Genomic DNA, 21,534 nt, shown 5'->3' on the forward strand with positions numbered 1-21,534 from the left:
TAAAAAGAGTTTGAGGTGATAATGGTTGTTTTGAGGGGCTGTCCACAGTTCAATAGAAGGACAGCTTTAGGAACAAAGGTGATCTTCCTCCTCTGTGTCCTGCAGCCAGTGGCATCTGGAGGGGAGCCGCTGAAAGGCAGAGTTCAGAGGGTGTGAGGGGTCTCTAACGATTTTATAATCTAATCTAATCTAATAATCGCGTGTGGCTCTCAGGCTGGCTGCGTCAGATCTGTAAGTACAGCTTTTAAAAAGTGACAGTGACACAGAGTAGCACTAGGACAGTGCAGCCTGTGTAGTTCAAGTTCAAGTTCATTTTTTGTCATTCTAGCTACATACATGATAGACAGCGCATAGTGAAACGAGACAACCTGGTGCAACATGTAACATTTAAACAACGTTATGTACCGACATAAAGTACAAACACTACTTTACTGCATGTTTGTGCATGAATTGCAAACATGCTCATTACATTTAAAACTGCTAGACAAGCATACAAGAGTTATTTTAATATTTTTTTTTAAAATGTGAACTTGGTCACCGCTGTTTTTTCTGTTTGACTTTGACACTACTCATAATTTCTGTTCAGAAGATCGGACTGAACGCGAAGGGGAGAGGTTTTGCATAAAATGCAAAAACGTGGGACGCAGGCAGTGCAAGTCAAGCAGTGCAGGAGTAACAAAACATGTAGACAACAAAGACAGCCAGTGTAAAAAAAACTGTGAAATAAGTAATAAGGGAGCAGATTAACAAACGTATAAATTTGCAAATGCTGCTATAATAGAAATGTGATAACACACCCGCCAGGTTCGAACCCCACTTACTACCATTGTGTCTCTGAACAAGACACTTTACCCTGGGTGTCTCCAGGGGGGGACTGTCCCTGCAACTACTTATTTTATGACACTCTGTCTGGATAAGGGCATCTGATAAATGGCGTAAATGTAAATGTAAATGTTCTGAACATATGGAACAGATGACTCGAAGGCATACAGAAGACAATGTCCCTAAGCAGACACATCTTTCTACTAAGGAATGGTTCAAAAAGAGTCGGTTTTTGCAGGGGCCTTCTGAAAATCCATAAACTACTTTATCGATTTGCAAACAAAAAGTAATAAGATATCTGGTATAATATTTGATAAAAAGCCTTTAAAAATAATTACATTTCAACATTCCACCAGAACCGGGGTGTTATGAAGTATTTAAACCCAAATGTTGTGGTAGGACCAGAATCAAGCAGTTCAGTTGAGAAAAGCATCCAGCATCCCACAGTCGAAGGCTAAACTTCCTCCAGGGTGATGTGCTGGACACGTTAACGAACAAGTTACATAATTAATATAGAAACAAAATGGCTATTCAATGAAAATGGTCTATTTTGAGCCTAGGCTGGTAAACGGTAGAGGTCGCTATTCCATAATCTAAAGGTGTAGCACTGTGCAGGGTGTGGTCTGTCACATTTCAAGCCAATTGTATCATCTTAATAGTTTTAAAGATTTACTTTATAGAATTGCAACAAAAAGTAATGTGATATCTGGTATTGTTAACATTTGATAAAAGCCTTTAAAAAGAATTACATTGCAACGTTCCGCCAGAACTGGGGTGTGTGAAGCTTATACACAATTTACTAATGAATCGGTGAGTCCACCGGAGGGCAGCAACAGACATAGTTCATAACTTCTGGGTCACGCCCATGATTTATGGAGATAACATACTGAAGGTGATTCAAAATTCACAAACAAATATCACGCCATGCACAAATTTAGTTCTTTATTCCTCAACAAATGTAACAAGATCCACAAAATGTACCACCGTTCACAAATGCATTTCTCGATGCACAAAAGTCAGTGCAGTTATATTTAATCACAAAACAATAAACCTGCATTTACAAATGTATTTGTGAATACCCCTACATTTATTTGTGACTTTTGGAAACTTCCCTGATGGCACTCGATTCACAAATGTGTTTTCAAAAGGTAGATAATCAAATATCTCCATGAGTTTACAGCCAATCACAAAAAATGCAGCGGGAAGCTGCGGCTGCACGTTCACCTGCTGGTTATGGTCTGTTGGGACACGCCCGTGTTAACTTGTGTCGGGTCACATTTTTATTTGGTCACCTTGCACATACAGACGCGAATACACACGATACAAAATGGTCTGATGATGGACGCTCGTAGCAGACTGCTGCACTTGAACTTCCCTTTTCTTTTGGTTGTAAGGATTTCGCTGTTAACATGTTCAGAGAATTTCAAATCATATTCTTGTATCCAGGGTCCGTCCAGACACCAGGCTGTATGTGTTGACCTTGTGGTTGCATGTTGTCAGTGGTGGCCTAGCGACCCCCATAATCAGAAGGTTGTCAGTTCGAATACCGAATGTTTCATCAATTTTTATGATGACAATGAATTTGAAGTTAAACAGTTCTTGTGTTTTACCCAGATTTATGCAGGCGTACCGGCCCGGTATAACCGTGGGTGGGGAGAGCAGTTCACCAACACGTAGCCCGAGGGTCCCCCGCATCCTGTGTCTCCAACGGTCCGGAGGATTGTGGTGTTTTCCTCAATCTAGGTGGGGCAGTGAAACGGAGCCAAGGTGCCACTGAGCAAAGCACCGTCCCCACCCACTGCTCACCAAGGGTGATGGTTAAAAGCAGAGGACACATTTCACAGTGTCACCGCGTGCTGTGCTGCAGTGTTGCACAAGGACAATCACTTTACTTTCACTCATTCCCCCTCAGTCAACATTTCATTAAATACTATAATTAGGACTTTCCTTAGCATTAACCGATTTAAATACTCTACAGAGGACTGCAATAATAAAGAGTTTCAACATGTTTTTTACAATTTTTTAATTAACATAGCAGGGATGGCATGATCCAGTAATAGTATTTATTAAATCCATAGTTGCGTAAACACCAGAAGGGTCTTCATGTTCTGTTGCCGGTTAAAACAGTTTGCACAGCAAAGCAGGGGCCGACAGCATCAGCAACTGGAGCAGAAAAGAGCCACTCAAAGCATTTGTCCCTGAAGACTAAAGGAAAGGAAACAGCATGTTTGTCATTATTGTTTCTAAAAAAGGAAACTTTTTTTGTATAAAAAAAAATTATGAGAGACATATGGTACCTTATTGTCAGACTTTTTTGGTTCATCCTAAAACAAAATATTCCAAACAGAGAAGAAACATAGGTAAGATAGTAAATATCTTTGCAGTGTGTAGTGCTATATTAACAAATTAGCAAGCATATTATTATGAAAGAACTACTTATATGGAATATATCGATATAATATTGAATAGTGCATTCTTTATATTTGTCACATAACCAGGTCTGTTCATTCAAATAGTTGATGATCAAAGTGGTACCTTTCTGGTCGTGTTCGATGTCGCCGCAACTTCAGTCAAGACTGCGCACAGCACGAGCAGGACGACAGCCGTGTAGAACAAGCCCCTGTTCATGCTGATGATCTTGATATCTCAAGAGCAGAGTGACGAATGGAAGAAGCACTGAAGTGGCGCCTGTATTCACCCTGTCCCACTTACTTCCTGTGTGAGGAAGTGTAAGGAGGGCCTTTGTCGTCCCCCAGCCTGACTGTCGGGGCTCTCCCTGTTAAAATTCCCTCCAACCGGCTGCAGCCGAAAGCATGAACTGTCTGAATGTTAAAATTGTGCCTCATACTGTCTCTCCTGAAGAATTTCATCACTTCAGTGTAAGCGACGGGCCAGTGCTCATTCAGGCAGTTGGACAGTGAAGACAGTGAATTACGTGCACATCTGCATTATTTCCACGTGGAGACATCGGAAGCGACACCCTTTTTCAGGGGCAACCAGATTAAAATATTTAAATGCACATGTTTTGGGTGCGTCACCCAAATCACCTAATGGTGCCGTGTTGGTCTAGCGGTTAAGGAAGTGGCCCTGTAATCAGAAGGTTGCCGGTTCGAATCCCAATACGCCACAGTGCCACTGAGCAAAGCACCGTCCCCACACACTGCTCCCTGGGCGCCTGTCATGGCTGCCCACTGCTCCCTAAGGCTGATGGTTAAATGCAGAGGACATTTCATTGTGTGCACCGTGTGCTGTGCTGCTGTGTATCACAATTACAATCACTTCACTTTCAATTACAATTTAGGTGGAAATTTTAGGAAATTTCCAAAATGAAGATATCATCCCCGCCTCTCCCCAACAAAACCATTTTAATTTCTGCAATCTCTTAAGACCTTTCGGCAGCTTTAGTTTTAGGATCGATCACACTGAATTCTTCGCGAAAACGTGCGATCAATCATGTTAATCGGACTAATAACATAAACTGACCTGGATTACACGTCGGTGCTGTTGTGTCCCAGCGAGGCATCCCGGTCTCAGTTTACATTTACAGCATTTATCAGACGCCCTTATCCAGAGCGACTTACAATCAGTAGTTACAGGGACAGTCCCCCCCTTGGAGACACTCAGGGTTAAGTGTCTTGCTCAGGGACACAACGGTAGTAAGTGGGGTTTGAACCTGGGTCTTCTGGTTGATAGGCGAGTGTGTTACCCACTAGGCTACTACCACCCTTTAAAATGGATGCCGGTCATTGAGTGTGTCCTGTGCTCCTCCATCACCGCCTGGTATGGAGCAGCCACTAAAAGAGACAGGATCAGGCTGCAGTGGACTGTACGGACAGCAGAAAGGCTCACCGGTGCCCCCGGCGCCCTCCATCCAGGACCTGTACCTCTCAACATCCAGGAAAAGGGCAGGGAAAATCACCTCAGACCCCTCACACCCTGGTCACGGACCTGCTGCCCGCTGGAAGACGTTATAGACGCATGCAGACCAGGACCAGCCGACACAGGAACAGCTTCTTCCCCCTCGCCATGTCCCTCCTAAACAGCTGAAACTGTCTCACAGCGAAACACCTAACATTGCACCGCACTTTATGTACACTCTGGATATAGGATTTTGATTTTTGCCTATTTATTGTATTGCACATTGTTTTTATCTCTATACACTTATATACCTATGTACGTTCTTACATATATTTATACTCAGTATATGAATACTTATATTTATTCATATAAACAAATTACTCAACTTGTACAAATAACACTTACTCACATCCTTGCACATATTTGTTGTTTTTTTTTCTACTCCGTACTTGAGAGACACCATCTACCGGAATCAAATTCCTTGTATGTGCTTGCAATTACTTGGCCAATAAATACGATTCTGATTCTGAAAACACTAAAATAAAATAAAAAAAAACTGCTCCGAGCCACTTTAAAGGACAACGAGCCTCATAACGGGCGGCAGCGTGCGTTGCCAGGGCCTCCTTCCCCGCTCCCGGCGGCCAGACCCTCTCAGCCAGCAGCGGAGCCGCGAGTCGCCGCCCGGCCGCTTCACCGAAGGCGGTAAGGTTTTAATCGCTCGGCTTTCGCGCCAGCTGGCTACCCGTTAGCTGTGTGGGTAACTTTTAGCATTAGCATTAGCATTAGCTGCTGGCTGGCTTTTGACCGACAAGACGCCAGTCAGCTCGGAAGTTATTATTTTTATTATTATTATTAATTTATAAATCTAAATTTTATCGACGGCAGTTAGTTATTTAGCTCATTTAGAAAGGGACACGGACACTTGGTTAGTGTCGCGGCTAGCAGGTTAACAATAGGCTCCAGTTGGACGCACAAGTTTGCTGACTGCGTTGTTTGGGCGGTAGGACGCCGGACGTCACACGGAGTCGTCAGGTTGAAGGATAAAAGTTGTTAAGTCGCTGGGACTGGCGAACAAATGTCACTCGTATGCGTCTTGGTTGGTCAATTGAGCACGTAGTCGCCGTTTCTACGAGTTTATTTTTAAAAAGTTATTAACTGGTCTTCCCGTCCTCTGCTCAGGCCTGTTTCACCCCAGATGAACAAATGCAGCATGACAAGTTCACAGAAGCAGCAGCGGAGCGGCCCGCCAGGTGAACCTCTTTGTTCCCTCCTTATTTTCACATTCATATTGTATTTGTCACATACACAGTCATACACATATTGTTCTGGCTTCGTGTGGTGCTGACCGAGCTGCTCTGTGTTCAGCAGCTCGTCCGGACGTGGAGTGGCAGACGCCAGCCGTGTCGGAGAAGTTCCACGGCCGCCTCGGCCGGCGCCCGGGGACAGTGGACAGTGGGGACCCTGGACTGGCCGCCGCCGTCGCCTCTGACAACGCAGAAGGTGGCCGCTCGGCTGTTCTCACCTGTAACGTGTTGCGTGAAATTGTGAATTCAAAGCATGTACAGAAGAAATGACACTTCGCTGTCCACTCACACATGCAGAGATCCACTCACAAATGCTACATATACAGCATTTACCAGACGCCCTTATCCAGAGCAACTTAGAATCAGTAGTTACAGGGACAGTCCCCCCCTGGAGACACTCCAGGGACACAATGGTAGTAAGTGGGGTTTGAACCTGGGTCTTCTGGTTCATGGGCGAGTGTGTTACCCACTAGGCCACTACCACCCTCTGTGGAGAGTTTCATATAAATGATAGAAAAAAACAGTGAGGACTTTAGTGTCTTGTGGAGATGTGCAAAGAGCAGAAAGAAAGCAAAGTCCGTTATGATGTGCAAGCAGTGAGGGAGACGGACGAGCTGCTGACCACGGAGCAGCTCGGTCAGCGCAGCACGAAATGCCCCCAGGCAGGCAGCGGTGCCCTCACTGGGACACCACATGCAAATTGTGACCTGTAGCCTCCTTCCTTTCCAGCCCGTCATCACGTATAATGCGGACAGATCGGCTGGACCACAGAACTGAGAAGTTCTTCTGAAACTGGTGCTGGGAAATGTGGTCTATACATTTAACCCGTTTGGCGTACTGTACGTAGTAGTTTTGACTTAAACTGGTTTGCACCGCAGCTGCGTAAATTTAGAATCTGAATTTAGATCCAGAATATCTGTGTTGTCAATGTAACAAGTACAACGAAATTAGGTGCGGTCCCCGACCCAGAGAGGTGTCTATAAATATATTGAAAGGAGAAAGCTAGCATATGTACTGATATAGTATCAAATTAAAATAGGGTAGGTATACATGAAATGTTGTTGTGGTTTCATTCTTCTTCTTTTTTTTCTCACCCAGTCCTTCTAAAGGTTAAAAATATTGCTGGAATGTGCTCGTCGGGGCTTGGGATGTGCCATGCAGTCCGTAAGCTCCGCATAGTTTCCCTGAAACCAAGAGGCGTTTGGACTTGCACAAGCCTCATCGAGTTGGGAAACGGTTAACTGGTAGTAAAATGGTTTTACCGTCTGACTCCGGGAGTCTGGATTGTCACTGTTTTTTTTGTTCCCCATCTTGTTCATTCAGCTCGGCGTGTTGTGTCCTAAGTAAAGAAGCTCATCGGCGTGCAATGTGAGAGGCGACTATAAATAGCCATAACCTTTCTCTCTGTGCGGACCTTGGTCCAGCAGTGGCGGTTTGTCTCGCTCAGGCTCACCTGGCGCGGTCTTGGACGATGTCCCCCAACGCGCAGGGCGCGTCATCGGGCGTCCCGCGGTCCCACCTGAATACTTACTGCTGCCGTTGAAGGAACGCTCTGTTATGACATGTTCTTTTTTATTTATTTTTTTTACCCCGTACCGCGCCGTCAGAAATGCCGCATGAAATCCTATCGGTTTGTTTGAGTGCCTTTGACTTGAAGGTGAGTAGAAGGCGATACGATCCAGAACTGGTCGTGGCTTTAGAAATTGGAGGCTGTTTATTTTAGTTTTATTGCTTATCTCTTTCGTGAACCTCGTTCAACGGGAAGTTGCGTGTTGATTTAATACAGGATTCCAGAAGAAGTGGAAAAGCAGCTTTTTATTCCAGTGCAGCCCGATCCAGATTAATCCAGCTCTGGCGCCAGTGTGTGAGTCGGTTTGCAGCGTAGCTGCTATTTCCGCCGCGGGGCTTGACGGTGCTACCAACCATCTACCAGCGAATCCATCAGGGCCTTAAAATAGAGTGGCTTGCTTTCCACTCGCAGTCACCCTGTGTTTCCGAACTTGCTCCCCACCTCCCATGGACGAATGGTGAAAGTAGGAAAAAGAAAAGTAATAAATGCCAGATGTAATCATCATACATAATGTGGTAAATTGGATAATGTTTGTTTTTTGCCTCTATTTGTATGTTTAATGGAACTAACTACAGAAATGTGCGACATGGGTGTAAACAAGTCTGTTTCTGCCATCTCTTGTCCGTGGAACTGAAAGACTTCTGCAGCAGCAGCAGCGGCAGCCCGTCCTTCCAGCCCATCCGTAGTCAGATCCCCATCCCCACGGCTCATGTCATGCCCTCCACCGCCGGAGCTCTGGCCCCCAAACACCAGCAGTCCCACAGAACATCAGGCAGCAAAACCTCCAGCTCCTCCAGCGCCAAGTCCTCGCTGTCCAAGTCTGCGTCCTCCCCCAACCTGGACGCCCAAGGCACCGAGCTGGACTCCGCCGGGCCCAGGTCTGACTGCCTGAGCCGCTACCGCAGCTTGGTGAATGGACTGGACCACTCCCTCTTCCCCACCAGCGACCACACGCGACTGGACGAGGGCCACACCTTTAATATTCCCGCAATGGAGCCCACCCTCAACCAGTCAGCGCTCCTGGGAAGCCTGGGTCCAGACGTACGGCAGAGGCTGCAGATGACTGGGCTGGTGGACGCCGCCGAGTGCCGCAGTGCCCTGGAGCAGACCTTCAAGGTCCTCCCACAGGCCGCAGCAATACAGAGAACCGCTCTCGGCCCCTGTCCGCCTGAAGCGGGGGCCAAGGCCCACGTTCCAGAGCGATGCCTAGACGCTGGCAGCTGGCAGCAGCTCGAGAGCCTACGCCTGCAGGTGGAGCAAATGCAGGTGGGTGAGGGCCAGGGCTTCATGGCACATTCCAGGACCAAGTTCTACTGAATGTGTTTATTCTGCTTTTTACAGTTTTTCTTTTTTAGTCCGAAGTGTGTTTAGATGATGGTGACCAAACCACTTGTGAACATTTTCTGCTGTTTACCCCTAATCATTCAGGCCTGTTCATTCAGGAGTTTTTACTTTGACGTGTCTGGTGCTGATGGACGTTTCCTCTCTCTGTGTAGTTAATGGCCTCGGGTGCTGGACAGTTCTCACTCTACCCATCTGGGCTGCACGCAGAGGGCAGCAAGTGGGATGCTGTGGTCCAAGCCAATGAAAACCTGCTCCGGGAGAAGGAGATCGTAATTGAGAGGTCAGAAATGATCACATCTTCTGGCAGCATCAATCATATCTCTACAGGCAGCTGTGGTCTGGGCTAATAATTCAGACACACTAGACAAAAAGAATGCCATCAATATTGCAATCTTAAAAGTGATTGCTCTGAAATTCCAGCACACACAAGTCTTTTGTGATGTGCAATTATACAGTAAACCATATTTCCTCGTTTTTAAAAATCCTTTTAAAGATGCTGAGACCAGTTGTAAAAGCCTAGTGGCTACAGAAGACCACAAAACCACAGGTTCAAGCCCTACTTGTGTGAAGTGAGCTTTGTTAGACAGTATATAGTGAAACGAAACAACATTTCTTCCGAACCTGGTGCTACATGTAACATTTGCACAATTAAAGTTACATAGTGACATAAAGTGTGTGACACAGACAAACTGGGCTACGTAATGTGCAAACGGGACGCAGGCAGTGCAAGAGTAACATTTAACAAAAAAACCATGAGACAGAATGCGCTAAAATAGTGAAATGAATAATAAGTGTAGGGAAAAATCTTCTACTCATCTTCTAATTGAAGGAAAAATATGTTCTTCTAATTTTTACTGAATTATTGACTGAGTTTAATTGTTCATGGTGAATGAATGAATTGAATTAATCTTATGGTCTGTTACATTTTGAAGATTTCCCAGTTAGGAATTCCCTCTGTAGCATGCCCTGACGTTTGATGTCATCTGGCAACATTAAGAGAGTGTGTGTGTGTGTGTTTAGGCAGAAGCAGCAGGTGTCCCAGCTGGAGCAGCGGTTGCGGGAGAGTGAGCTGCAGGTCCATGGGGCGCTGCTCGGGCGAGGAGCTCCTTACACAGATGTGTGTCTGCTTCGGCTGCAGGTGAGGGAGATGAAAAACGCATGCATGCAGAAACGTTTGGGATGCTCATGAAGACACTCAGACACCAACGCGTTTAAAATGGAGGAAATGACGAGAATTAGCCTTGTACCCGGTTTTCTTCCATTCCGATTGAATTCTCAGTCCAGTCGAGGGTACCAGGTTGTGCCCTGGTCATGGTTGTAGCTGAATATGATGCTGTGCCTTTCAGGAAGCCCAGAGGGAGAATGCCTTTCTTCGGGCCCAGTTTGCTGAGCGCAGCGACTGCATGGCCAAAGAGAAGCTGGACGCTGAGCGTCGGTTGGGGGCCGTGGAGGTGGAGACCCATCGCCTCAGTGAGACACTAAAGGAGAGCAGTGAGAAACACGCAGAGGAGTTGAAGAAACAGGAGGAGAGAGTGAGTTTCTTTATTTTATTTCATTGCTTTGCATATGAAAACAGGCAGACTACTATTATTCAGTATGATTCAGTGACCGATCCTCTTGTGTGCCTAGATCCGCAATAGGGACAAGCACATTAATCAGCTGAAAAAGAAGTGTCAGAAGGAGTCTGAGCAGAACCGTGAGAAGCAGCAGCGCATTGAGACTCTGGAACGGTACCTGGCCGACCTTCCAACTATGGACGACTACCAGGCCCAGACCAAGCAGGTGGGATGCACACATCTCCATCATGACCATCCTAAACTGCGTTGTGAGGCACTCTATGGGACTTTGTGATGACATTGTGTGCAGCGCAGCATATGGCGACACAAGAAATGTCCTCTGCATTTAACCAATCACCTTAGTGAGCAGTGGGCAGCCATGACAGAAATGATCACATCTTCTGGGAGCATCCATCATATCTCAGCAAGCAGCTGTGGTCTGGGGTTGACTGAGTGATTCTGCAAAAACTATGAAGACAAAAAAGAATGCCATCAATATTGCAATCTTAAAAGTGATTGCTCTGAAATTCCAGCACACACAATTCTTGTCTTTTGTAATGTGCAATTATACAGTAAACCATATTTCCCCTGCATATTAGGTATTGAATTGTGCTTTGTCGTCCTTAAAATCCTTTAAAGATGCTGAGACCAGTTGTAGTAGCCTAGTGGCTACAGAAGACCACAAAACCACGAAATCCCCTTAGTGATCAGTGGGCAGCCATGACAGGCGCTTGGGGGGCAGTGTGCTTTGACTAGCTGACACTCCTGACCTCTTCAGGTGGAGGAAGCTGAACGTAGGATTGCAGAACTTCAGGCCACGGTGAGAGAGCTGGAGGCTCGTTTGGGGGAGTCACGCGCCGCAATGCAAGACCGAGACATGCAGCTGGAGGAGCAGAGATGCAAAGAGAGGGACCTTCTCTGCACCGTTACCAGGTCTACACCCTCTCGCTGTATTCATGTTGTTCAACTTGTTCGTAATGGACGTTTCTCACGCGCTTATTAAGTTTTATTTTGGTCCTGATCCAAGTATGTCCTTAGCTTGCAGGAGCGAGTCAGGGAGGGCCTGGAGGACGGGGCCCGACTGCCTTCTCTGGACCTTGAGAAGCTCCGTGTGGAGAACGCTGCCTTAAAGGAAGAGCAGCAGAGGCTGAAGAGGGTGTGTCTGCAAAGTCATAGTTGTTGCATAGTTTGTGTGCCGATATATGGCTGTAAACATTTCCTAATCGTAAATTACACAACTTGCTTTTTGCAGGTTATTGAGAAGCAATTGCGGATGATGGAACAGCTGGGTTCACAGATAAAGGTCATTCTTACTTGCAAATGCACAGTTAATATTTATTCACATCTGCACACACACTAAACATTTTTTTAAACACTTATCTCTGCATTTGTATGTGGATAGCAAAGAAAGAATTTCATTGCTCAAAGAAATGTAATTTCTTCTGTACAAATGACAAACTCTTTGAATCCTTGAATCTTCTAAGGTGTGGTGGCAAATTAATTTACTTTGTTTTAATGATGCTCTTCCAGGTGCTGGAGCAACAGCTGTCCCAGGAAGAGAGCTGTAGCCAGGCCCTAAGGGAGGAGTTGTCTGGTAAAGACCAGGGTCTACTCCAGCTGCGCACCGCCATGAAGGAGGTCCGGTTGAATGCGACACACCTCCACATGTCACGGCCCACAGTGCCACAAACATCCATCTCTTGCCTATTCTCTTCGACCAGCTAGTTAAATCTGTAGAGTTACAGACTGCATCCTATCTACTGCCTCACGTCGCTTATCAGATGACACATATTTCATCAGAGATCAGTTCTTTACCAAAGTATTTTTTTTGTCTGAAATGATCTCTCTCTCTCTGGATTAGGCTTGTCACTGCAGAGAAGTCTACATGCTAGAGCTTTTACTTTCAGTAACTTAATGTGACCCTGGATAAAGTGTGATAAGAACCTCATTGACTATTTAAACAATGATTCATTCTGTTGTCAAAAATTGAAGGGAATTGAAATTTCAGGTATTTATTTGTTTATTTATTTTTTTATTGCTTTACTTTCACAGATATTTCACAAATTCTGCCAGATTATGTAAACCTACATGGCAGCAACTGTGCACTAGAATGCAGCTTGATATAAAGCATGTAGCTAGAGAATGTTGAAGGGCTTTTATCTTTTTTTTTGGCTTGTCCTCCACTGTGAGGTAATTCAGTTTTTTTTTTTTTTTTCCCCTCTATTTCAGTTGTCCACCCAGAACCAGGAGCTGCTTGAGCAGAATCTGACCCTGCAGGAACATATGAGAGACCTAGAGCAGAGCACGCAGGGTAACACTGGCCACGGTTCTTCTGTGCCGGCTGGCAGTGCAAGACTGACCCAGAGACTTCATGTGGAGATGGCCTCCTGCCTGGGAGACCTCCGTTCCCTCTGCAACATCCTGACGCAACTCTCTCAAGGCCGGGACCCAAATCTCTCCCTGTTGCTTGGCATCACGCGTAAGCACGTTCACTGAGCAATTCCACGGTTTCTGTACGCAGGGTTCTTATATTCATTAAAAACCTGGAAAAGTCATGGGATTTTAAACATTTTGGAATACGAAACGAGAACAAATGGTCATTAAAAATGCCCTAGAGTAATTGGAAAAAGTCAGAACCCTGCCTGCGTGAACCCTTCTAACCGTGTCTGTGTGTGTTCTCAGCTCCTAGTCCATTGGTAGATTCGAATGAAGACTGGCTGAGCTCTGAGGTCCTGCAGAAGAAGCTGGTGGAGGTCCAGCAGCTGCGACACGACCTGGAGGAAGTGCGGACGACCGTGTCAGACCGTTATGCCCAGGATATGGGAGAGAACTGCACCACGCAATGAGGCCTCCAGAGTTTTAGACACGTCAGGTCTCCCTGTGCTTGGAGCTGCAAGGTGGAGAATGTGCCGTGTGCTGGTTAGCGTGTGGGTGTCGCTGGATTTTTTAAATTTCTTTTTTCTAAATCTTCCAGCTCAAAGAGACTGAGCGACTAAGAAAGATAAACTGCACAGCGCCCACCGGGAGGGCGGAGCCAGAGCATGTAGCGCCATGCACAACACTACTCCCTCACTAAGCCGCTGCTTATTTCACGACAGGGAGTCTTCCTTCAGGTCTATGCATCTATGCAGGGCTGTGATGTTGATTTTATAACCACAACACTAATTGGCGTGAGGCTGTTTTCACGTGGAAACCGATGTTTTGTGTATCGTACTTCCCTTTTGTGGGAAATCATTTTCAAGTGGTTGACAATCAACTGAAAATCTGTACAAATGTTTTTCAGCTACAGCCATGTATTGCTCATGCCATTATTTAAAATGGCGTCATTAGGGCAGCAATTCGGATAAGGCCTGGGCAGTAATTTCCTTTTGTCACCCTTCTGTCGTTTTGGTCGTACATGGCGGAGCCACGGAGCGCAGTCGCGACTGCTGTTATAAGATGCATTCCCGTGCTGAACTAAAGCATCAGTTCAGCATAGGGTTAGGTTATGGAGAGTTAGTCTGTAGATTAAGCAAACTGATTCATCGGGCAGAAACCACAGCGAAGGCACAAAAAAATCGTGTGAACACAGCTCAAGAAACCACTTCCTCCGTGTGAAAAGGACCTCTCCTGTTCTATAAACGTTCACTTGAGGCATTTTTAGGGCGACTTTGTGTCCTTCACACTTGTGTCATCTCTGTCCTCGCCTCATTCTTTTGCAGCCCATGTAGCACAAACAGTGCCTTAACATGCACTCGCCTGATTGGTTGAACTTCTGATTGGTTAATTTGATATATGAATATTTTCGGGGGGTGGGTTTCACTCCATACCGTGCAACAGAAGTTCAGTTTTTTTTTTTTTTTCCCCAATACTTGAATTTTAAGCTGTATTAAAATATTGTGCGATAATATTTTGTTTTAAATGGACCTGGAGGGAAATTTCACATAGCAAGGACTGGATTTTGCTTTGAACAAGTCTCATGGTAACCTTTTGTTTTTTTTCTCACTACAGAATGTTGTATATTTTGTCTAACAAATTCATCCGTTTTTGAAATAAAGGAACAAAGAAACATCTGATTCTGTTCGTATTGACCATCAATATTGCAGCAGTGTAAAAATGTTGCCGTTCACATACATGTCAATGCACTGTGGGATAAACCGTGTTTTTTGGAGTCCATGCTCTGAAAACGGTGATGTGGTAAGTGTTAGAACCGTTTCTCAATGCTTCGTGTGAAGAGGGTGAAGCAACAGGACTGCATTTGGCGTCAGGCCGCAGGCCGAAAGCGTCTGAGAGTCGTCACCATGGCGTCGGCGAGGGAACGCGCTCATCAGCTCATACGGCGCGGCTCCAGGTTGCCTGGAGAAAGGGGTGCGAAAGTCGCATTTCACAGTGACTGACAGCATGGCGTTGAGGTGCACCGTGGCCTCACCTCTGTGTGTCGAGGTGCTGACGCAGGCGCCCGATGGTGTCCGTGAAGTACATTTTCAAGACGAACGTCTGCACGCCATCCTCAGACTTCACTCGAAGCGTGGTTACGCTGTCTGTGCGTACGGTTTTACTCTGGCCTAACCTGCCAAGATTTCCAGCTCATCACTTCCATTCACCCAGTGCACAATAGTGTCTCCCAATAATAAAATAATACGGTAAGATGTGATGATAGCTCTTGAAGTTCAGAATTAGAATCAGAAATAGACAAACATTGTACAGAAATGTCCAACTACCATTTATTGTCATATCTTGAATTGGACTGTGTGCTTCCCTTTTTGAATTATGAAATCAAATTACCTTTTTGCCGCACACTTGATACGGATTTCATACATGCTATATGCTGTACGATGAAAAAAATGACATAAATCTACCTTTCTTGGCTCTGGTCCGTTGTGTCTATTATAGTCACTGCATGGTTATTTGCTTCATTGCTTGAGCCCTACAAACATTAAAAAATAAAAATCACTTACAGAAGATATTTAGAGAGTTCCTTTGGATCCCCGATTTGGTTTAAATAGCAGCCAGCCTGACCTGGAGCTGGGCTCTTATCGAGTCCCGTATCTCAATGACCCTGCCTGCTTTTACTATCATCTTGGGCAGCTTATTCAGAAAGCGCTCTGTGGACAGGCGGTGACCTGAGAAGAAACATCAAAACTGACAGATTTGCTACGATAATCCATATGCATATCGGAGGAGCTCTAATATCCACAACCTCCCAAGTCACACATACATGCATGCATACATATTAATGCAAAGAAGTGTTTGGTGGTTTTGAAAATGTTGTGGGTAGAATTCTGAGGATAAAAATGAATTTTCGAATAAGGCTGTAGCATAAGAAAATGTGTAAAAAGCGATGCGCTGGGAAAACCATCCAGATGCACAGTACATGCAAACCTTGATTTGGACCCCTCCACTGAACTGTTGCAGTAGATGCTTGTGGCTTTCTGGTTAACGCCAGGCCTCCTCTTACAGGAAATTCAGCCCATGTGCACACTTCCTCTCGCCTGTCATGAACCTGTGTGGGTACGACAGTAACAAAGAGCTATTGTTGTTGCCAACAGGCACACAAAGGGGTAGGGTGGTAGTAGCCTAGTGGGTAACACACTCGCATATGAACCAGAAGGCCCAGGTTCAAACCCCACTTACTCCCATCCTGTCCCTAAGCAAGACACTTAACCCTGAGTGTCTCCAGGGGGACTGTTCTGGATAAGGGTGTCTGATAAATGTAAACGCACCCCCGTTAGAATTGTGCATACATACTTGGATTGGGACACCTTCTGGGAACCTCTCCTGTAGCTCTGAGGGGAAATAGCCATCCATCAAGTCCAGCATGCACTGCTGTGGCGGTGTAAATGAAAAATAAATTCAAAATTCGTATTGCAACCACATACATTCCACATGTGGATGCTACGTTTCACATGATTGTGGTGGTGCTGGGTTAGACTGGGCCGGTGTAGTGTGTAAACCTATGAACCAGAAGACCCAGGTTCAAACCTACTTACTACCATTGTGTCCCTGAGTTTACCCTGAGTGTCTCCAGTAATGACTGTCCCTGTAACTACTGATTGTAAGATGCTCTGGATAAGCTGTAAATGTAAAAATGATCTGTTCACCAAACCTGAGTGTTCGAGTCTTCATAAGAGCGGAAAGGCCCGTTGAACATCACTATGCCATTTCTGTATAACCAGAGAGGAACTGGACTCCGCCGGGCCAGTTCAGCTCCTCCAGGCACGGATCTTACGTAGGACTCTCCTTCCCCCGCCAACACGTTCAGGTCCTGGATGTTCTGCAGCACAAGGTCAAAGTCCATGCTGAACTTTTCAGGGCCACCTGCAAAAGTGAGAGACATACGCCAATCGACCTTAACATTAAAACTGGCGCAGTGACAAAGATGGGTTCCCTGGTTACTACACAGCTGAGCCAGAGTATCTTGAACACAACAGTTCTTGTGGTGTGGTCTTCACCCTTCACCGAAAGAGTGAAGAGTTCTCAGGGACGTTGATGTGTGTGTAGAGCTATCTTGGCACTTCATGCTGAAAACCCCAATGTTGGTCAGGATGGAACTGTGTGAGGACACGGCTTGCTGAATTCACCTGGAGGGGTTATGGATCTTACAGAGACCTGGCTCAGCCCGCCTTGACCAGTGTCCTCTCCATTCACAAGACTGCTGTCCTCACTGCTTCCCACCCAGATCATGCCATAATCACTCAAGAATTGCTAGGTAAAAAAAAGGAACCAAAGCAAAAAGGCTGTTGTGTTAAATTGGCCATGTCATCGGGTACATTTACCTACCTTCTGATTGTAATGCAATGATTATTATTCAGTCATAAATCAGAACAAAATTTATAGGAACCAATCAGCAACAGAAAAATAAAAGCAATGAAAAAATCACAACTAAATATATGTGAAATATGTTGTTTCTATAAGAGCTATGTCACATTTTTGTAAGATTTGAGTTGTTATGGACATGAGTGTCATTGTAATTTTGTATTTTCTTTCATTTGTAATTTTGTATTACAATATTGAAGCAAGAGACAATTTATTGAAAACTCAAGCATGCTGAGATATTTATAGTTTATAGCTGATAGTTTTAAAGCATGGCTTTTAAAAGGCAGACTCATTCATGTTATTTTCTGTCAGGCATTCATTATCTGCTGATGGCAAAGGCAACAAGGCCTCTCCCAGCTCCATCTCTGATGAGGTTGGACCCAGTAAGACTGTCATTTTTACATTTCTTAAAAGATCCTGAGGATTATGGGACAAAGTAAAACAAAAAATGTCACTTTTCCCTGGAGCTAGTGGATCCAGAGTAGCGCTGTAATCGGGCCTAAACGTTTGCATCTCTTCCGTGATAATTCAAGCACATGATTTCAAACACTGAAAAGGAACTGAACCCCTTTACAGGACATATCAGGAGGAAGAAGCACATTGTCCTACAGACATGCCTGAGGAAGATGCGGGTGAGAGGAACCATTAGAAAAGTTTCAGAAGGAGGGACAAATGGTGACACATATACGTGACACGTTTTATTAACCTGAACTGGGTTACTTGATAGGTTGGCACTCATTTAGTATGATATTAAACTCTGACCTTCCGGAAATGTACGTTATAATATTGTGATTTAAAGTGATTTAAAGATAGCTTTGAATCAAAAGCTTTGAGGGGCTATAGTGGATTTGATTCTATAGTGGAATTTCTGCATTAAAATTGTGACAGCAGAATCCACATTTCTCTTCTGTTGGCTGAAGGCCAGCCTCTAAGCGAGATCTTGTCGGGTTTAGTGATTTCGTTGGCACGTTCAAAGGTTAAAACGCTGGAAAACTTCTATTGAAAACACATACTATAAATCTCAAAACCTGACTTCATGGTGTGAGTTTCATAATTGCCGTGTATGTTACCTCACCTCCATTTCATACACTTGTCTTTGAAGCTTGTGGCATTTTCTCACCAGTTCCTCTTCACGGTCTTCTTCTGGTGACAAAAGTCATTTGTTCTCGGGCTCAGTTCACACTACGAAAGCGTGCAGTGCAAAAGTGTCGTCTTGACAGAGTACCTTCAGACACGGGCAGCGGCTTCAGTTTCTCCTCCATAAAGGCAATTCTCCTGTCCTACAGTGGGAACATTACACAGGGAGAGAAGGCTCTGTTTCATTTTGTTTCGTTCAGCTGGGTGGACTGCCGTTCTCCTTCACGTGCACCAACCAACCTTGCGGGCGATGTCCAAGGCCTGCGCTTTCACCTTGGTTTCTAGGTGGGCCAGTTTTTGCATCATGGCTGCCATCAGCTCGAAATCACTGGGGGGGGTGCCTAGTGCATGCAAGGCAAAACCAGAAATACACATGTTGCACCATCATAATACTTGTCTTTGGGTGGTAGTAGCCTAGTGGGTATGAAGTGGCCTATGAAGACCCAGGTTCAAATCTCACACCTAACCCTGAGTGTCTCCAGGGGGGGACTGTCCCTGTAACTACTGATTGTAAGTCGCTCTGGATGAGGGCGTCTGGTAAATGGCGTAAATGTAAATGTGCTCATCACGGCTCAGCCATCACAGCCGTTAGAAAAGCTGCCTTTCCTGTTCCAGGAGAAACAGGATGTGGCCGCTTGCACGTAGTTGCGGTTCCTGCACAGGGCTTCAGAAAATGCAAAAGAGAGTAGAAGAATTACTCTGTGCCGGATTCTGCTTCCTCTGCCGGCACATGGACTCGGAGGCGGCAGAACTTGCAGGCGTCGGGCGACTCCTCCTGGTGCAACTGCTCCTCAGCAGAGCAGACAGTTCCTGATCTAGAAAGATGGGGAGAAAGAAGGGCAGCATAGAAGAAGCGGTGCACAAATCACTGGCCTTTAATCCTACCTGAATCCGATGTTTGTTTAAAAGCCCCTCCCACCATCCTGAAAATATATTAATTAGGTGAATTAAACGCATTCAAGAAAACTGTATTAATAACAGCAATAAATCAATAAAATGGCAAAAGGCGTCCCGAAGTGTTGACAGATATATGCAGACTATGGAGAACACTAACTTCTAACTTCATTAGAAGTTCACCTGGCGCTCGGGGTTCCTGGGAGCGGAGCCCTGCGGTTCTTCCCCAGCTGGGAAAGAGGAGAACTCATCACTGGCGAGAGTCGGAATATCGCTGGTAACGAACGGAACGTTAAAAACGGAGCTGCGTGACACCCCGTCTGTTGTCGGTCACCGTTAGTAACAACAAGCCCATAATGAGCGCCCCGGCTCTCCATAGCAACCGAGCCCCGCCCCCGTGTGCTGATTGGCTGTGAGGGTGATTTTTTCCTAAATTCATATTTCAACATGGCGATGTGCGATTTGCGAGATCGGCCAGTAGCTCTCTTCCCGTTCTTCACCATTTAGACATTTAGGGTTCCTTAAAAAAGTAAATAATCAATAAAAAATCTATGCAATTTAAATTGAGTTCTTTCGAGTAATAAAATAAAGTATGAAACAACTGAAAAGTGGAGCCACATATTAAAGAGTATCGGACGGAAGCGACTGAATTCAGAGAAAAAATGAAGGTCAAGTTAGTTCTAAATTTGATATTGGGATAACAGTTTTAATAAAATGCTGGTTTACAATTAAAAATAACTGGCCGCAGAAAACGCTGTGATCGAAAAAAATGGTGCAAAACTGGTGTTACTGTCCATAGTAAAGTGCAGCGTGGTGTTTAATTGATAAGTAGGACACGCCACAGATGGGTAGTACAGATTTATCCATGTGCTGGCAGAGACGTGGCATATCCTGTGTGTTCAGCGCTCTTTTCATTACCTTGAGACCACATCACGTAGGACCATGAAATATTTCATTTACATTTATGGCATTTACCAGACGCTCTTATCCAGAGCGACATACAATCAGTAGTTACAGGGACAACCCCCCTCAGGGTTAAGTGTCTTGCTCAGGGACACAACGGTAGTAAATGGGGTTTGAACCTGGTGTATAGCTGGCGCTATAATGGACCATAGAAGGAAGTCAGTAAGCTATGAGATTTCCTTTGTTAATTTGGATTAATTATTGCACAATAATTTAAGGCAATGAGTAACATGTCATCGTAATTAAAAGTGTTTGTTTGTAAAATCACCTGCGCTTTAGATAAAGTTATACCTGTACGAGTTACGTGATAGCGCGACCCGGAAGTGTATGTGGGAGTAGCGGGAGGGAAAAGTTACGAGAGAAGTCAGAGAAATACGAACAACAACAAAGAACAACAATAAAGAAACGAACGTTCAGTTGCACTATCATTCTACTACTGGTCAATCAGGCGCACAGGGTAAATATTATTTTGTGAAGCTATTATTGCCTTGTTACATCTGGAATGTGCAATTTGTGTTTATTATTGTGATGAATGTGAATTTGAAATATTGAATTTGTTTATTTTAGTTTTCACGGTGTTCCATCGGCGTTTCATGACCTGTATGAAAGAAAGAAACGGATATTAAACGGAAATATAACGGATAATAAATGGATATCAGTACGAAGCGTGAAGTCCTTTTGAGCAGACCAGAGTAGTTACAGTGAAAACGTGACCTGATCCATCGTACCGAGGCTGCTGCTTCCCTCTGCACCCACACGACGGCGCCAGAGTCGCCTCCTACAGCAAGCTTCAGGCTTAAGGTTTCATCTGCGGGAGCAGGACCAAGCCTAAATGCGCGTCCTAAGGTCAGAGTATGCAATTATAATACACGACGCAGAACATTACAAAATGATTTCCCGTGATAATTCTTTGTTACAAAATGATAGCCAAATCAACCATAAGCTTCAAGAACAAGGCGAACTAAATATGGAAGCAGTTGTAAGACCAAAGGAAAAAATATTCTGTTCCTGATCATTCTAAAGAGGGAATAAGCATTTTACTCCTAAAATGCAGGAGCTAAAAGAGCAAGAATCAGCTCAAAGGGAAAGAAAGTTCCAATCAGTCTATGATAAATGGAAAATTAAAGCAAGAGACATTCGCACAAGATTAAAGGCAGCATGTCCAGAAAAGGATTTATGTAGCATGATGGATGATGTTGAAATGCTTGATTCCGAACTGAAAGAACTATGAGACAATATTAGAAAGCAAATAACTTTGCTTTGGCCTGTTCAAATGCCTTCTGGCAATCTG

General features: G+C 44.9%; 2 protein-coding genes and 1 long non-coding RNA gene across 18 annotated transcripts; 1 reads left to right on the top strand and 2 right to left on the bottom strand.

Annotated features, from left to right (window-relative positions):
- Positions 1–1,747: 1,747 nt before the first annotated feature.
- LOC114789779 (uncharacterized) lies at positions 1,748–3,950 on the bottom strand. Its single transcript, XR_003749722.1, has 4 exons — positions 3,358–3,950; positions 3,120–3,146; positions 2,433–3,027; positions 1,748–2,329 (listed from the first exon to the last, which is right to left on the bottom strand). It is a non-coding gene; the product is annotated as an uncharacterized LOC114789779 (long non-coding RNA).
- Positions 3,951–5,211: 1,261 nt separating this feature from the next.
- cep85 (centrosomal protein 85) lies at positions 5,212–14,509 on the top strand. Of its 12 annotated transcripts, none has more exons than XM_028979140.1 (14): positions 5,212–5,382; positions 5,860–5,930; positions 6,046–6,180; positions 8,192–8,820; positions 9,051–9,178; positions 9,919–10,036; positions 10,245–10,430; positions 10,528–10,680; positions 11,233–11,387; positions 11,493–11,610; positions 11,707–11,757; positions 11,985–12,092; positions 12,684–12,933; positions 13,137–14,509. In XM_028979140.1, the coding sequence occupies exons 2-14, from the start codon at positions 5,876–5,878 to the stop codon at positions 13,298–13,300; spliced, it is 2,250 nt and encodes a 749-aa protein (XP_028834973.1). In that variant the 5' UTR covers positions 5,212–5,382; positions 5,860–5,875; the 3' UTR covers positions 13,301–14,509. The 12 variants fall into 12 exon arrangements, with proteins under 12 accessions (XP_028834973.1, XP_028834975.1, XP_028834974.1 ...); XM_028979142.1 differs by having other exon boundaries at positions 6,049–6,180; XM_028979141.1 differs by lacking the exon at positions 5,212–5,382 and adding an exon at positions 5,420–5,776.
- On the bottom strand, positions 7,855–19,614 carry ubxn11 (UBX domain protein 11). 5 transcript variants are annotated; one of them, XR_003749721.1, is made up of 18 exons: positions 19,464–19,614; positions 19,272–19,309; positions 19,085–19,201; positions 18,627–18,727; positions 18,475–18,529; positions 18,325–18,392; positions 17,015–17,138; positions 16,540–16,751; positions 16,182–16,259; positions 15,816–15,936; positions 15,453–15,556; positions 15,293–15,360; positions 14,863–15,003; positions 14,645–14,789; positions 10,813–10,922; positions 10,146–10,376; positions 9,822–10,030; positions 7,855–9,146 (listed from the first exon to the last, which is right to left on the bottom strand). XR_003749721.1 is itself a non-coding variant. In XM_028979154.1 (14 exons), exons 1-14 carry the CDS (start codon positions 19,529–19,531, stop codon positions 14,651–14,653), a joined length of 1,431 nt encoding a protein of 476 aa, XP_028834987.1. In that variant the 5' UTR covers positions 19,532–19,614; the 3' UTR covers positions 12,516–14,650. The 5 variants fall into 5 exon arrangements, 3 of the variants coding, with proteins under 3 accessions (XP_028834987.1, XP_028834985.1, XP_028834988.1); XR_003749720.1 differs by having other exon boundaries at positions 14,568–14,789; XM_028979154.1 differs by lacking the exons at positions 7,855–9,146; positions 9,822–10,030; positions 10,146–10,376; positions 10,813–10,922 and having other exon boundaries at positions 12,516–14,789; positions 18,325–18,389.
- Positions 19,615–21,534: the final 1,920 nt, after the last annotated feature.

This window comes from Denticeps clupeoides, chromosome 5, assembly GCF_900700375.1.
Source record: "Denticeps clupeoides chromosome 5, fDenClu1.1, whole genome shotgun sequence".
Taxonomy (NCBI): domain Eukaryota; kingdom Metazoa; phylum Chordata; class Actinopteri; order Clupeiformes; family Denticipitidae; genus Denticeps; species Denticeps clupeoides.

Coding starts and splice junctions, on each gene's coding strand:
- ubxn11 (XM_028979152.1), bottom strand. CDS start 19,531: ATGAGTTCTCCTCTTTCCCAGCTGGGGAAGAACCGCAGGGCTCCGCTC. Junction 19,310..19,463: donor CCAGGAACCCCGAGCGCCAG/GTGAACTTCTAA, acceptor ATATATTTTCAG/GATGGTGGGAGGGGCTTTTA. Junction 15,937..16,181: donor CAGAAGGTGTCCCAATCCAA/GTATGTATGCAC, acceptor GTACCCACACAG/GTTCATGACAGGCGAGAGGA.
- cep85 (XM_028979140.1), top strand. CDS start 5,876: ATGAACAAATGCAGCATGACAAGTTCACAGAAGCAGCAGCGGAGCGGC. Junction 6,181..8,191: donor CGCCTCTGACAACGCAGAAG/GTGGCCGCTCGG, acceptor TGGAACTGAAAG/ACTTCTGCAGCAGCAGCAGC. Junction 10,431..10,527: donor TGAAGAAACAGGAGGAGAGA/GTGAGTTTCTTT, acceptor TTGTGTGCCTAG/ATCCGCAATAGGGACAAGCA.